This window comes from Schistocerca americana, chromosome 8, assembly GCF_021461395.2.
Source record: "Schistocerca americana isolate TAMUIC-IGC-003095 chromosome 8, iqSchAmer2.1, whole genome shotgun sequence".
In the NCBI taxonomy this organism is placed as follows: domain Eukaryota; kingdom Metazoa; phylum Arthropoda; class Insecta; order Orthoptera; family Acrididae; genus Schistocerca; species Schistocerca americana.
In genome coordinates this window covers 323,161,278-323,174,235 of record NC_060126.1, presented here as the reverse complement: position 1 = coordinate 323,174,235, position 12,958 = coordinate 323,161,278, and the positions used below count along the sequence as shown (strand labels likewise).

At 40.1% G+C, this 12,958-nt stretch overlaps 1 protein-coding gene across 3 annotated transcripts in view; it reads left to right on the top strand.

Annotated features, from left to right (window-relative positions):
* Positions 1-12,958, top strand: part of LOC124544831 (probable ribosome production factor 1) — a 53,609-nt gene that overhangs the window by 16,806 nt on the left and 23,845 nt on the right. For all 3 annotated transcript variants that reach the window (XM_047123528.1, XM_047123529.1, XM_047123530.1), the window contains exon 3: positions 11,675-11,840. In XM_047123528.1, the coding sequence (XP_046979484.1) occupies positions 11,675-11,840 (166 nt within the window). The remainder of the gene's footprint in view (positions 1-11,674; positions 11,841-12,958) is intronic.

The following is a 12,958-nucleotide window of genomic DNA, read 5'->3' as shown; positions in this document are numbered from 1 at the left end:
TGCATATTATTCATCATTATTGGGCCTTTTGAAAACCAAGTTGCAAGAAAAACACCAGCAATTGGACCGCAAAAAAGTCCTTTTCCATCATGACCGTGCACAAACGCACACCTCAGCAGTTGTGGTCACAAAATACGATTCCAACTCATTTCACATCCTTCGTATTCTCCAGACTTGGCTCGCTCAGACTACTATTTGTTCCCCAATTTCAAGAAATGGCTGGCGGGACAAAGGTTTTATTCAAATGAGGAGGTGATTGCAGCAACTAATAGCTATTTTGCAGACTTGGATAATTCCTACTATTCAGAAGGGATCAGAAAATTAGAACAGCGTTGGATGAAGTGTGTAAGTCTAAAAAGAGACTGTCGAAAAATAAAAAAAGTTTTACCCCAAACATGTAAGTAGTTTTTATTTTTGCACGGGCTTTTCAAACGCCCCTCGTAGTCCCACCTCATTAGTTACATGATCTACCCATCTTATCTTCAGCATTCTTCTGTAGCACCACATTTCAAAAGCTTCTGTTATTTTCTTGTCTGAGCTATTTATCGTCCATGTTTCACTTCCATGCATGGCTACACTCCATACAAATACTTTCAGAAACGACTTCCTGACAATTAAATCTCTACTCAATGTTAACAAATTTCTCTTCCTCAGAAACTCTTTCCTTGCCTTAGCCAGTCTATATTTTATATCCTCTCTACTTCGACCAGCACCAGTTTTTGCTCCGCAAATAGCAAAACTCATCTATTACTTTAAGTGTCTTATTTTCTAATCTAATTCCCTCAGCATCACTTGATTTTATTTGACTACATTCCATTATCCTTGTTTTTCCATTCGTCTGTAAAGAATTTGCGTTAGGATTTTGCTACTGTGACTTATTAAAGTGATAGTTCGGTAATTTTCACACCTGTCAACATTTGCTTTCTTTGAGATTGGAATTCTTATATTCTTGAAGTCTGAGGGTATTTCGCCTGTTTCATACATCTTGCTCACGGGATGGAGTTTTGTCATGGCTGGGTCTCCCAAGGCTGTCAGTAGTTGTAATGGAATGTTGTCTATTACGGGGGCCTTTTTTTGCCTTAGGTCTTTGAGTGCTCTGTCAAATTCTTCCCACAGTATCATATCTCCCATTTTATTTTCATCTACGTCCTCTTCCATTTCCATAATATTGCCCTCAAGTACATCGCCCTTGTATAGAACCTCTATACAGGGGTCGGCAACACGTCGATCGCGACTTACTGGTAGATTGCGAGTGCTTACTTGGTAGATCACGTGAGTACTGAGAGTGCGAAAGAACAATTGTTGAATAAAATCATCAGTTGTTTTCCGTAGCAGTAAAAATGCATGCTCATTCAACACTAGTTGTTTTGTTTGTTAATAACAGCATGGAACTGGTACTAACATCTACCTTGAACCCCTAAAATTTTTGCCTGCACGCCACTCGTTGCTGCACTGTTTCACTCATCTTTGTGAAATGTGTTTGATACGTGTCAGGAGAAGGTGGTGAGTTTTGTGCTATGTACTACAAACTTCTGCGATGTAATAGAGTGTGGAAAGGACATAGGTAGAACTTTTTTGTGCCATCGGTACTCAGCACTGAGCATGCGTAGTAGCATACCTTTTGACACTTTTCGAGACTGTACAAGCAGTGCAGCGACTTCACGCATAATGCGTTGTGTATCAAAGAAACGTAAAATTTATCATTTTCGTTGTGAATGTGAACACAAATTTTTCATAACAGAAAGAAATGGCACATGCATTTGTTTATTGTGTGACAATAAGATTGCATTTGTGAAAAAGACAAGCGTCGAGAGACATTTCAAAGCTGTGCACCCACATGTTAACACTGAGTATCCTATAAACTCTGAACTGAGAAAGGAGAAAATCAAAAAACTTAAAAATCAATGATGTGTTCAACAAAGCATGTCCGCGAAACCAGTAGACAAAAGTGTTTCTGCCACTCTTGCTTCCTATCGTGTTTCTAATGTATTGGTGAAAAGGAAGAAACCCTTCGAAGATGGTGAATTCATAAAAGAAGCATTTCGAGAAGCTGATGACGGGTTGTCTCATAATTTCAAGAGCAAGTCTGAAGTAGTTGCTGCCATTGAATCCCTTCAACTTTAATCAAGAATGGTCACGAGGATAGTTGAAAATATGTCTGATGATGTTTTCTCTCAACTGTAAACACATTTGGATGAGTGCTGTTGTTTTTCAATGCAGTTAGATGAGTCCATTGATGCAACAGGTACTGCTCAGTTGCCAGTTTTTGTAATGATGGTTTTTAATAACTTTACTGTCAAGGAAGAACTTTTGAAAGTAATTTCTTTGAAAGGCCATACAAGAGGAGAAGATATTTTTTGCCATGAAGCAACTCATTCTGTCGGAAAAAATACCTATCCACAAGCTTGTAAGCATTACCACAGATGGAGCCCCAGCCTTGAAAGGTTCTAAAAGTGGTTTTATTGCTTTGTGCCAAAGAGATGAAAGTTTTCCACTGTTTTTAACTTATCATTGTATTTTACGCCAGCGGTCTCTTTGTGGAAAGTTTTAAATTTTAATGAAACTATGAATGCTGTTGTAAAGATAGTCAACAAAACTAGGTCTCACTCTGTTCAAAGAAGACTTTTCAAAGATTTAGCAAATGAAGTAGAACTAATGTATGGAGATTTACTGCTCCACACTGAAGTGCATTGGTTCAGCAAAGAAGTAGTGCTGCAATGTTTCCACAAGCTTTTACCAGCTATAAAACTGTTTTCCAATAACAAGATGAGAATAGTCTGTCAGCTTGTATTGAAGATCCTCTCTGGCTTATGAATTTTGCTTTCTTAATTGACCTAACAGAAAAGCTTAATGAGCTGAATTTGAAATTTCAAGGCAATGAGAAAGATATTGCTGATATGATATCTGAAGTAGATTATTATACTGAAAAATTGTTTTGTGGGAGTGCTGCCTTAAGAGGGGTGAATTAAGACATTTTCCAACTCTGAAGACACAAATAGAAGAAAGTGAGATACCTTACAATAGTGAATGTCATGCAATAATATTAAAAAAATGATCTGTTTCTCAAAAGTGTTGCAGAACCCAAAACCTGTTGGCTTCTAATTCCTCAGGAGAAATACCCTATCTTAGTTAATGTTGCTCTTAGAATAAAGGCCTTGTTTGCTTCTACCTACCTGTGTGAATCACTGTTTTCAAATATGAATTTTATTAAAAATAAGCACAGAACAAGGTTGACTGATGAACATCTGGACTCGTGTATTCGACTAAGTGTAACAAGTGATACACCAAATAAGGACATTGTTGACAAAACAGCTACTCAGATTTCACATTAAATGTGAAATAGTTCTTGTGTTATTAAAGTAAGAATGTACTTGAGAATATTATGAAATATAAAATTAATATGTTTCGAACAAATAGTGAAGATTTGAAACTTTTATTTTAAATAGTAGTTTTACAGTACCGGTATCCAAAAATTAAAAATGTAGCAATTGAATTTTTAAAAATAGATCACTTTGATATGTTGGTACAGAATGGTAGATCGTGAAGACTTTGTGGTTGCCTACTCCGGCTCAATATGCTCCTTCCATCTTTCCACTTTCCCTTCTTTACTCAGGGCTGGTTTTCCATCTGAGCTCTTGATATTGATACAGGTGGTTCTCTTTTCTCCAAAGGTCTCTTTAATTTTGCTGTAGGTGGCATATATCTTACCCCCTAGCAATATATGCTTCTACATTCTTAAATTTGTCCTCTAGCCATTCCTGCCTAGCCATTTTGCACTTCCTTTCGATCTCATTTTCGAGACGTTTGTATTCTTTTTTGCCTGCTTCATTTGCTGCATTTTTATATTTTATTCTTTCATCAATTAAATTCCGTATAGCTTCAGTTACCTAAGGACTTCCACTAGCCCTCGTCTTTTTACCTAATTGATCCTCTGCTGCCTTCACTATTTCATCTCTCAAAGCTATCCATTCTTCTTCTACTGTATTTCTTTCCCCTGTATTTGTCAATTATTCCCCAATGCTCTTTCTGAAATTCTCTACAACCTCTGGTTCTTTCAGTTTATCCAGGTACCATCTCCTTAAATATCTACCTTTTTGGAGTTTCTATAGTTTTAATCTACAGTTCATAACCAATAAATTGTGGCCAGAGTGCACATCTGCCTCTGGAAATGTCTTACAGTTTAAAACCTGGTTCCTAAATCTCTGTCTTGCCATTATATAATCTAGCTGAAATCTTCCAGTGTCTTGAGGCCTCTTCCACATATACAGCCTCTTTTCATGTTTCTTAAACCAAGTGTTAACTATGATTAATTTATGCTCTGTGCAAAATTCTACCAGGTGACTGCCTCTCTCATTCCTTAACCCTGATCCATATTCACCTATAACTTTTCCTTCCCTTCCCTTCCTTTCCCTACTATCAAATTCCACTCCCCCATGACAATTAAATTTTTTTCTCCCTTAACTATCTGAATAATTTATTTTATTTTATCATACAGTTCTTCAATATCTTCATAATCTGCGGAGCTAGTTGGCAAATAAATCGTACAAATCACAGTAGTACATACTGTGATAGGTGTCGGCTTCGTGTCTATCTTGGCTACAATAATGCATTCACTATGCTGTTTGTAGTAGCTTATCTGTGCCTTTTTTATTCATTATTAAACCTGCTCCTGCATTACCCATATTAGATTTCGTTTTTATAACCCTATATTCAACTGACCAGAAGTCCTGTTCCTCCTGCCACCGAACTTCACTAATTACCACTATATCAAACTTTAACCTATCCATTTCACCTTTTAAATTTTCTAACATACCTGCCTGATTAAGGGATCTGACATTCCACACTCCAATTCATGGAAAGCCAGTTTTCTTTCTCCTGATGATGACGTCCTCCTGAGTAGTCCCCACCCGGAAATCCAAAAGGGGGACTATTTTACCTTTGGAATATTTTACCCAGGAGGACACCATCATCATTTGACCATACAGTAAAGCTGCATGCTCTCGGGAAAAATTACGGCCGTAGTTTCTATTCGCTTTCAGCCTTTCACAGTACCAGCACAGCAAGGCCGTTTTGGTTATTGTTACAAGGCCAGATCAGTCAGTAATCGAAGCTGTTGCCTCTGCAACTACTGAAAAGGCTGGTGCCCCACTTCAGGAACCACACTTTTGTATGGCCTCTCAACAGATACCCCTCCGTTGTGGTTGCACCTACAGTATGGCTATCTGTAATGCTGAGGCATGCAAGCCTTCCCACCAATGGGAAGGTCCGTGGTTCATGAAGATGGGGAGGGGAGTTTAAGGTTAAAAAATAAAAATAAAATTTATGCACCTAACAAGAACCAAACCCACAAACTTTTGTGTGTCACTCTGGTATGCTAACCATTGTGTTATAATGCTACTACATGTAAAACTTCCAAATTTTAGGCTCTAGAAGATTACACATTTAAGATTTTTTTCTTCCCCTCCATTGGTTACTCACAAATGAGGGCCCACCAGAGTGAAGAGCTACTGAGTGAGATAGTTGGGACACTAACCTACATCACCATTCGTATCTGCATCTTACCAGTTTTGCTTATGTTACTGAGAGATGAATTACGAAGATGAGAATCGTTCAAAAAGTGCTGAAGGTTTCTCACTGAGCAGTGGAGAAATGCTTGCTATGAATCATTCGGAGAGAAAGAAAAGGGAACAGACTGGAGGGTATCATAGTTACAACTGCAGTGGGGAGCTGTACTAAAGCTCTAGGATGCCTGTGTGCCACCTGTGATTCTTCTGTCAGTGAATTTTGTCGTGTGTCCTTATTTTTTTTCCAATCTCATTTGATTACTTTTTGAGATGAAAACTTCTGACACAGATATACTGATAAATTGTCTTTGTTTATTCATTGTAACTGACAATTAATTGGAACTAACTCACAACCAAACACTGCTGCCTTCCTGCCATCCTCGTAGACACAGCCACAGTCACTTATATAATAGCTCGACAATATATAGTACTCATAATATTGTTATAATTAACATTTTATGTAATTTACAGCAGAGAAAATCTTGTACAAAAGTATTTATGTGCAACAGCACACTATGCAGAAAACATAAAACGTATTTTACATAGAATTTCGTACGATACAGAGTCTTCCAATGTTAAATATTAAATTCTAAATGACTTTTTAAGATTTTGACTATTGATCTTTACACATGTTTTAACTGTTAAGTCACATTTTTGTTTGCAACAAGTTGCTTTGTACATTATGTTATGCTTTACTAAATAGTTTTGATTTTTATCATACCTACTTTCTAGAACTTTCTGAATGAAGATTTCATAGAAAAAATAACTGTCATATAATTGAGTTGTTATTCTTTTGAATTTGACTCATCTTCATATTGTCACGTAGAAGATGATGTAACTAGATAAATGACGAACACTAACCTCACTTAACGAAGGTTTATTCAGCACTTACACATAAGAGTGCAGAGCGAACTGCCTCCGGCCAGAACACACACAGTATATATACAGGTACAGAACATTCCAGTACAACAATTGTTGATATTTGTGGATACTTCTTGAATTTACTCGAACCGAAAATAGAAATTAAAATTGTACAGGCGACGTGAGTTTTGAACTCATGACCCTGCATGCAACAGTTCAGTATCATAACCACTACACCAGCTTCTTCTGTGACATTGCTCTCTCCTTCAGAGAACAGCGTCTCGGTATTACGTCCTAGTCCAGGAAAGACTCATTGGTCCTGCATACTCAGACTCCCGATGACTGATGATTGCCCTGGTGGTAATCTTCTTAGAACTTCTTTTGCAACTACGCTCTTCATCACCTTTCCGCTTGTTCCGTGTCGTTGGAGCTTCGGATTTACCCTGGGTGGTGGAAACCGTGTAGGGCTTCATTCAAAGGACATGGACCGTACCTCTGATCTTTTGTTGTCTTGCATCGGGGTCGAAATCTTCAGCTTCATAAGTAACATTAGACAACTGTCTTACAACCTTATAAGGTCCAAAGTAGCGCCTGAGGAGCTTCTCAGAGAGACCAACCTTACGAACAGGAGTGAAGATCCAAACGAGGTCACCAGGCTGGTAGACAACAGGGCGGTGGCTCGCGTCATACCTTCGGCGATCGTTTTCTTGAACCTGCAGCGTGCAGAGTCGGGCTAACTGCTGAGCTTCCTCAGCTCTGGTTAGCACCTGGCCGATGTAGAAGTCCATGTCATCAGGATGTAACGGAAACACAGTGTCCATCGTTGTAGTCGCCACATGCCCATGCACCAGGAAAAATGGCGCAAATCCTGTGATGTCTTGTTTGGCAGTGTTGTAGGCAAACATCACGAAAGGTAGCACCTCATCCCACTTGCTCTGCTCAACATTGACGAACATTGATAGCATGTCGGCCAAGGTCTTATTAAGGCATTCAGTAAGCCTGTTAGTTTGCGGGTGTTAGGCAGTCATCATGTGATGAGTAATGTTGTACGAACGGTTTATCTCCGTCACAAGATTCGATTGGAAAAACTTTCCCTCGATCCGTAATTAATGACCTTGGGGCACCGTGTTTTAATACAATGTCTTTCACGATTAATTTGACTACCTCGGATGCTTTGGCTGTTTTCACAGCTTTTGTAATGGCATAGTGTGTAAGATAATTAGTGGAAACAATAATCCATCTATTGCCACTAGCAGACGTTGGAAATCATCCGAGGTGGTCAATCGCAACACACTGGAAAGGCGTTTCGGCTGGTGGAATTGGTATGAGTTGATCAGGTGGTTTCTGAGGAACTGCCTTTTCCCCTGGCACACTCTGCAGTGTAACACGTAGTGATGGACACTCCGAAATAAACCTGGCCAGAAAAATCTCTTGCTGATTCTATCTTAGGTCTTAATAAATCCTACATGTCCAGCGTCAGGTGTGTCATGGAATTTCTGTAGGACATCTAAGCGCATGCGTTTAGGAATCACTCTTTCCAAACTGATCAAAGTTTTTCTTGCAAAGTAAATTGTTCTTTCACATCCTCTGACCAATTTAAGGCAAGCATAATTTGAGATATCTTGACATCCTTCTTCTGCTCAGCAGAAGATGCCCTTGCACAGGGTTTCTTGAGAGACAGTCGGCACCTTGGTGTTTTCTTCCACTTTTGTACACTATCGTAATATCATACTCTTGAAGACATAGTGCCCACCTGGTGAGTAGTCGTGTTGGATCCTTAAGACCCATCAGCCAACAAAGTGAATGATGGTCTGTAACAACTGTGAATGGCCTTCCATAGAGATACTGTCGAAATTTGCACATGGCGCAGATCACAGCAAGACATTCTCTTTTTGTAGTTGAGTAGTTTCTCTCGGCTTTTGTAAGTGTCCTAGAAGCATAGGCTATAACCTTCTCATTTCCATCTGAAATTTGCACCGATCCTATACCCACTGGCATCTGTCTGTAGTTCTGTAGGTGCTGTCTAATCATACAGACCAAGTACAGGGTTAGTAGTCAGAGCTTTTGCTCCAAAGAGGCACTTGTCTTGGATTAAGTTTCAGTCTGCCTTGTTGGAGACACTTAAGAACGGCCCTCAGTCTTTTTATATGTTGATCAAATGTCTCTGAGAACACTATAATGTCATCTAAATAACAAAGACACATCGTCCACTTCAGGTGACGTAGAAGATTATCCGTCATCCATTCAAAAGTTGCTGGTGAATTACACAAACCAAACCGCATTAACTTAAACTCGTACAGGCCCTCAGGGGTGATGAATGCAGTTTTCTCACGATCAGCCTCATCTACTTCGATTTGCCAGTATACTGAGTACATGTCCATAGTTGAGAGAAACTTAGCCCCCTTCAGCCAATCTAGTGTATCATCAGTTCGTGGAAGAGGGTAAATGTCCTTTTTAGTTATCTTATTAAGCTTCCTGTAATCAACACAAAAGCGCCAACTGCCATCCTTCTTCCTGACGAGGAACACTGGTGATGACCGTGGGCTCTGCGAAGACTGAATGATGTCATTCTTCATCATTTTCTCTACCTCGTCGCAAATTATTTGATGTTCGTTGCTGACACACGGAATGCTCTCTGGCTTATTGGCTGATGATCTCCAGTGGCAATCCAGTGCTTCACCATTGATTTGTCTAATTTGCTCTTCACCTGTGGATTGAAGCATTAAGAGAACTCTTGAAGAATGGCAAGTAGCTTCTTCTGTTGTTCCTTAGTGAGATCTGGTGATAGTTGAGCTAGAAGATCTTGTCTCATAGTGGTAGCGCTAATTTCGTGCACGGACTCTGCACGGGAGGTTTCTATGATGCTCAGCTGTTCTTCACTTAATGGCTCAGCATTTGCCATGCACATGCGTCTTGGAAGGATCTGCGGTTCTCGGCAACAGTTAACTACGCACAATTCTTCAAATCCGTTCTTAAACGAGACGACAGAGGCTGGGTTGACCAAGTTATTCTTCAGTTGTATGGTTCTCATACATTCCACTACAAGATCCATAAGTTGATGCATGGCCTGACGCATGACAGTTACCTTTCTATCGCTGACTGCAGTAATGATCACTTCACCCAGCACACATAGTCTCCACACACTTTGGATGCGCATCTTCCTGTCCACAGTATCTCATCTCGTCTGGCATAATCTTTGAGTGACCACAATTTGTAATTGCCTGAGAAACTTTCATAAAGTCCCATCCGAGAATGACGTCATGACTACTCTTGTAAGACAATAAATTCTAAGGGCTGTGTATGGCCACTTATACCTACACCACTGACACATCTTCCTGTTGGTTTTACATATTTCTCATTAGCCACCTTCAGCAGAGATGTTATGTTGTCAGCGAATACGGTTTTCTGCAACTGGCGACAGAACTTCTCCGGAATGACTGAATATGATGCTCCAGAGTCCACAAGAGTTTGGGCTGGTTGGCCATCCATGAAGATATCGACGTAGTTTCCTATCATTCTTGTAGTGGTCGATGGCGGAGGAATTTTTTCTTCGGCGACCTCACCTCCAAGGAAGGTCGCACCCTTTAGTTTTCCAGGTCGCGGCGGCTAGGTGATCGGCTGGAGCATCTAAACAGCAATGGAGAACTAGATTGGCGTGTTGGGGAGTGTCCTCTCCAGCAGCTAGCTTGTGGCGATGGTAACCTACGTTGTCCTGCACCCACATCTTGTTCATCTTCGTCGTCCCGGAGTTGGCGTTGGCTAAGATCGGTCTGCTGTCTTCTGGTGTGGGCATCATCAGATATCTGCCGCCTTTCTCGACAATAGCACACCACATGTTCCGGTCGTCCGCAGTGGAAACATACTGGTTGGTTATCCTGGGTCCTCCAGGTGTCAGTCTTCCTTGGTGTCCAAACAGGTTCCTCATGTGGCATTGTAGGAATGTAACTCTGCCTGAGTCTCAACTTTTTCACCGTTTTAAAGGGACATGAAGGATGAGAGATTGGGTTCAATGTCTGTTCCACTTCCTCCCTTATGACCTTTTGAAGCATCTCGGTTTATCGCTTGCCGTGAAATCCAAATGCCTTATGTACTTCCTTTCTCACTATCTGACAAAGAATACTTGGAAATCAGTTGCTTCCTCCATCACAGACATTAATACAACATTTGGAAGCTGTTCAAACTTCTTGTGTGTTATTCTTTTTTGATGCATTGTCTCGATATACTGGCACCATTTTAATGAAGTCATCTACTGTCGAAACCTCCTTCAGGAGTAGGGCTTGATACATGTCCTCAGCAACACCCTTCATGAGATGTACAACCTTATCTTCCTCCTTCATTCTAGGATCCACTATTTTACACAGCTCCATGACATCTTGAATGTAGGATGCTGTAGTTTCTCCTGGACGCTGTGCCTTGCACTTTAATTTATCCTCAGCCTTGCACTTCCGTCGTTGTGTGTCGCCGAAATACTTGCCAATTCCATCTGGAATACTTCCCAGCTTGTGAACGTCTCCTCGTTGTTCTCATACCATTGCTTGGCAGTGCCCTCCAAGTAGAAAAATACGTTAGCCAAACACACGGTGTCATCCCGTTTGTTAAATTTTGCTATACGCTCACATACCTTCATCCAGTTGTTTGGATTTTGATCATCGTCACCAGAGAACCCTGGAAGGATGTCTCATGTGGTGGCACACAGTTGCTGTCATCGTAACGTCCTCTTCTTCTTCTGTCTCCGATATATTGCAATCTGTTGAATATGGCTCAAACTCGGGTTTCTCGCCACATAAACGGCGGCTCTGTCGTGACCTGATGGGAGCCACTGTGTTGTCAATAATGTGCGCTATCACAAGTTCCAATACCCAGCATCTCCCCCAGAGTAATGTCATGTTGAAGGTGTAATTAGATGAATTATCAACACTAAGGTTTATTCAGTATTTGCACATACAAGAGCGTGGAGCGAACTGCCTCTGGCCAGAACACATACAGTAAATATACAGCTACAGAACATTCCAGTACAATGATTCTTGATATTTTTGGATGCTTCTAGAATGTACTCAAAATGAATATAAAAATTAAAAGTGTACAGTCCACGTGAGTTTTGAACTCACAACCCTCCATACAACAGTTTAGTATCATAGCCACTATGCCACAGTGCTACTCAGCTTCTTCTGCGACAATATAACACAACTCATATCTTTCATATGTTGCCAGGGCAGATGATAAGTTTTGTCACATCTGCTATTTTCCAGACCTGGTGAAGAAGATGAAGAGTTAGAAGCTGATGCAAGATTAGATGAGTTCTCCACCTACTTCAAACGTGAATATGAACCGAAAGTTCTCATCACATTCTCTGATAATCCACTAACACGAACCCGTGTGTTTGGACGTGAACTGTGTCGCTGCATACCTAATGCGGTGAGTTGTACTTGTAATTTTAATATGATTCTAACACATCAAACTGTGCAAAATTTTGCTAGAATTGTAAATAGGAAAGAGAACTGTGTTGCATCTGCACGGAAGCCACTTCTGAAAATTTTGTCTATCATGACCTTTGTGCTTCTTTTGATAGTTGGTTCTTCTTACTGCTCAGTATCAGCATCAGAATCTGTACATCAAAATCCAATGACAGAGAGTGAGAACTGAAGCAGAATTTCCAAATAATACAAAAGGTAACAAATTATAAATGAAATAATAAATATTTCAAATCTGGTAAATGGGAATGCAAAGCACAGGGAATCAGTTTAAGTGCAATTGCATTCTCTAATCATGAGTACTTCTTTTTAACTGCATAACTTTGTACATTGTAGATGATAGGATAGGAGTCACTCCATTTGTCTCTCTCTTCACACTCTTTAAAAGTATCCTGATTCTGCAAAACTGTCTGATTGTTCTGACACCTATTCTCAGCCCATTTAAAAGAACATAAAACTCATTGAAGTCAACAGAGAAAGAAACTGCCTATATTGAATTAGGATAGATAAAAGGATGAGCTGTGGCCTTACTGAAGAAGTATGTTTAACCTAAATATTGATTGCTTGACAGGACTTTGTATTGCACTCGTTCCATATAGTCTAATGTCTGTAATGTTGCCATGTCACCTGCCCAAATGGGGGGCCTCCTTTGTGATCCTCCTGTCAGCAAGCATATTACAGGTGCATTGCTCTAGCAGTCTAATTGCTGACATTCTGTTATGGTACGTCCAGAGATGGTGATAAGCAACGAAAGCTTTTTATGATTTCATCCCAGGTACTGATGGTGTAGGGTGCGTTAGCCTTCTTCTTTCATAGATTTCAGCTACGTACATCAAGAAGACAGTTGCTAATAGATATTTTATATTGTTAACAAGTACTGGTTTTGGACATCCTCTGATCAGTTCGACTGTCTCATTAATGGGAATACAAACATGCTAGATGCACATAGAATTGTATTGTGCATCATGCTTACCTCAGTAGATATAAACGTGTGATGGAGAACTCTAGTAGTTTTTAAACTTCAGCCTTTCACGATTTCACCAGCTTTATAACGTATATGTT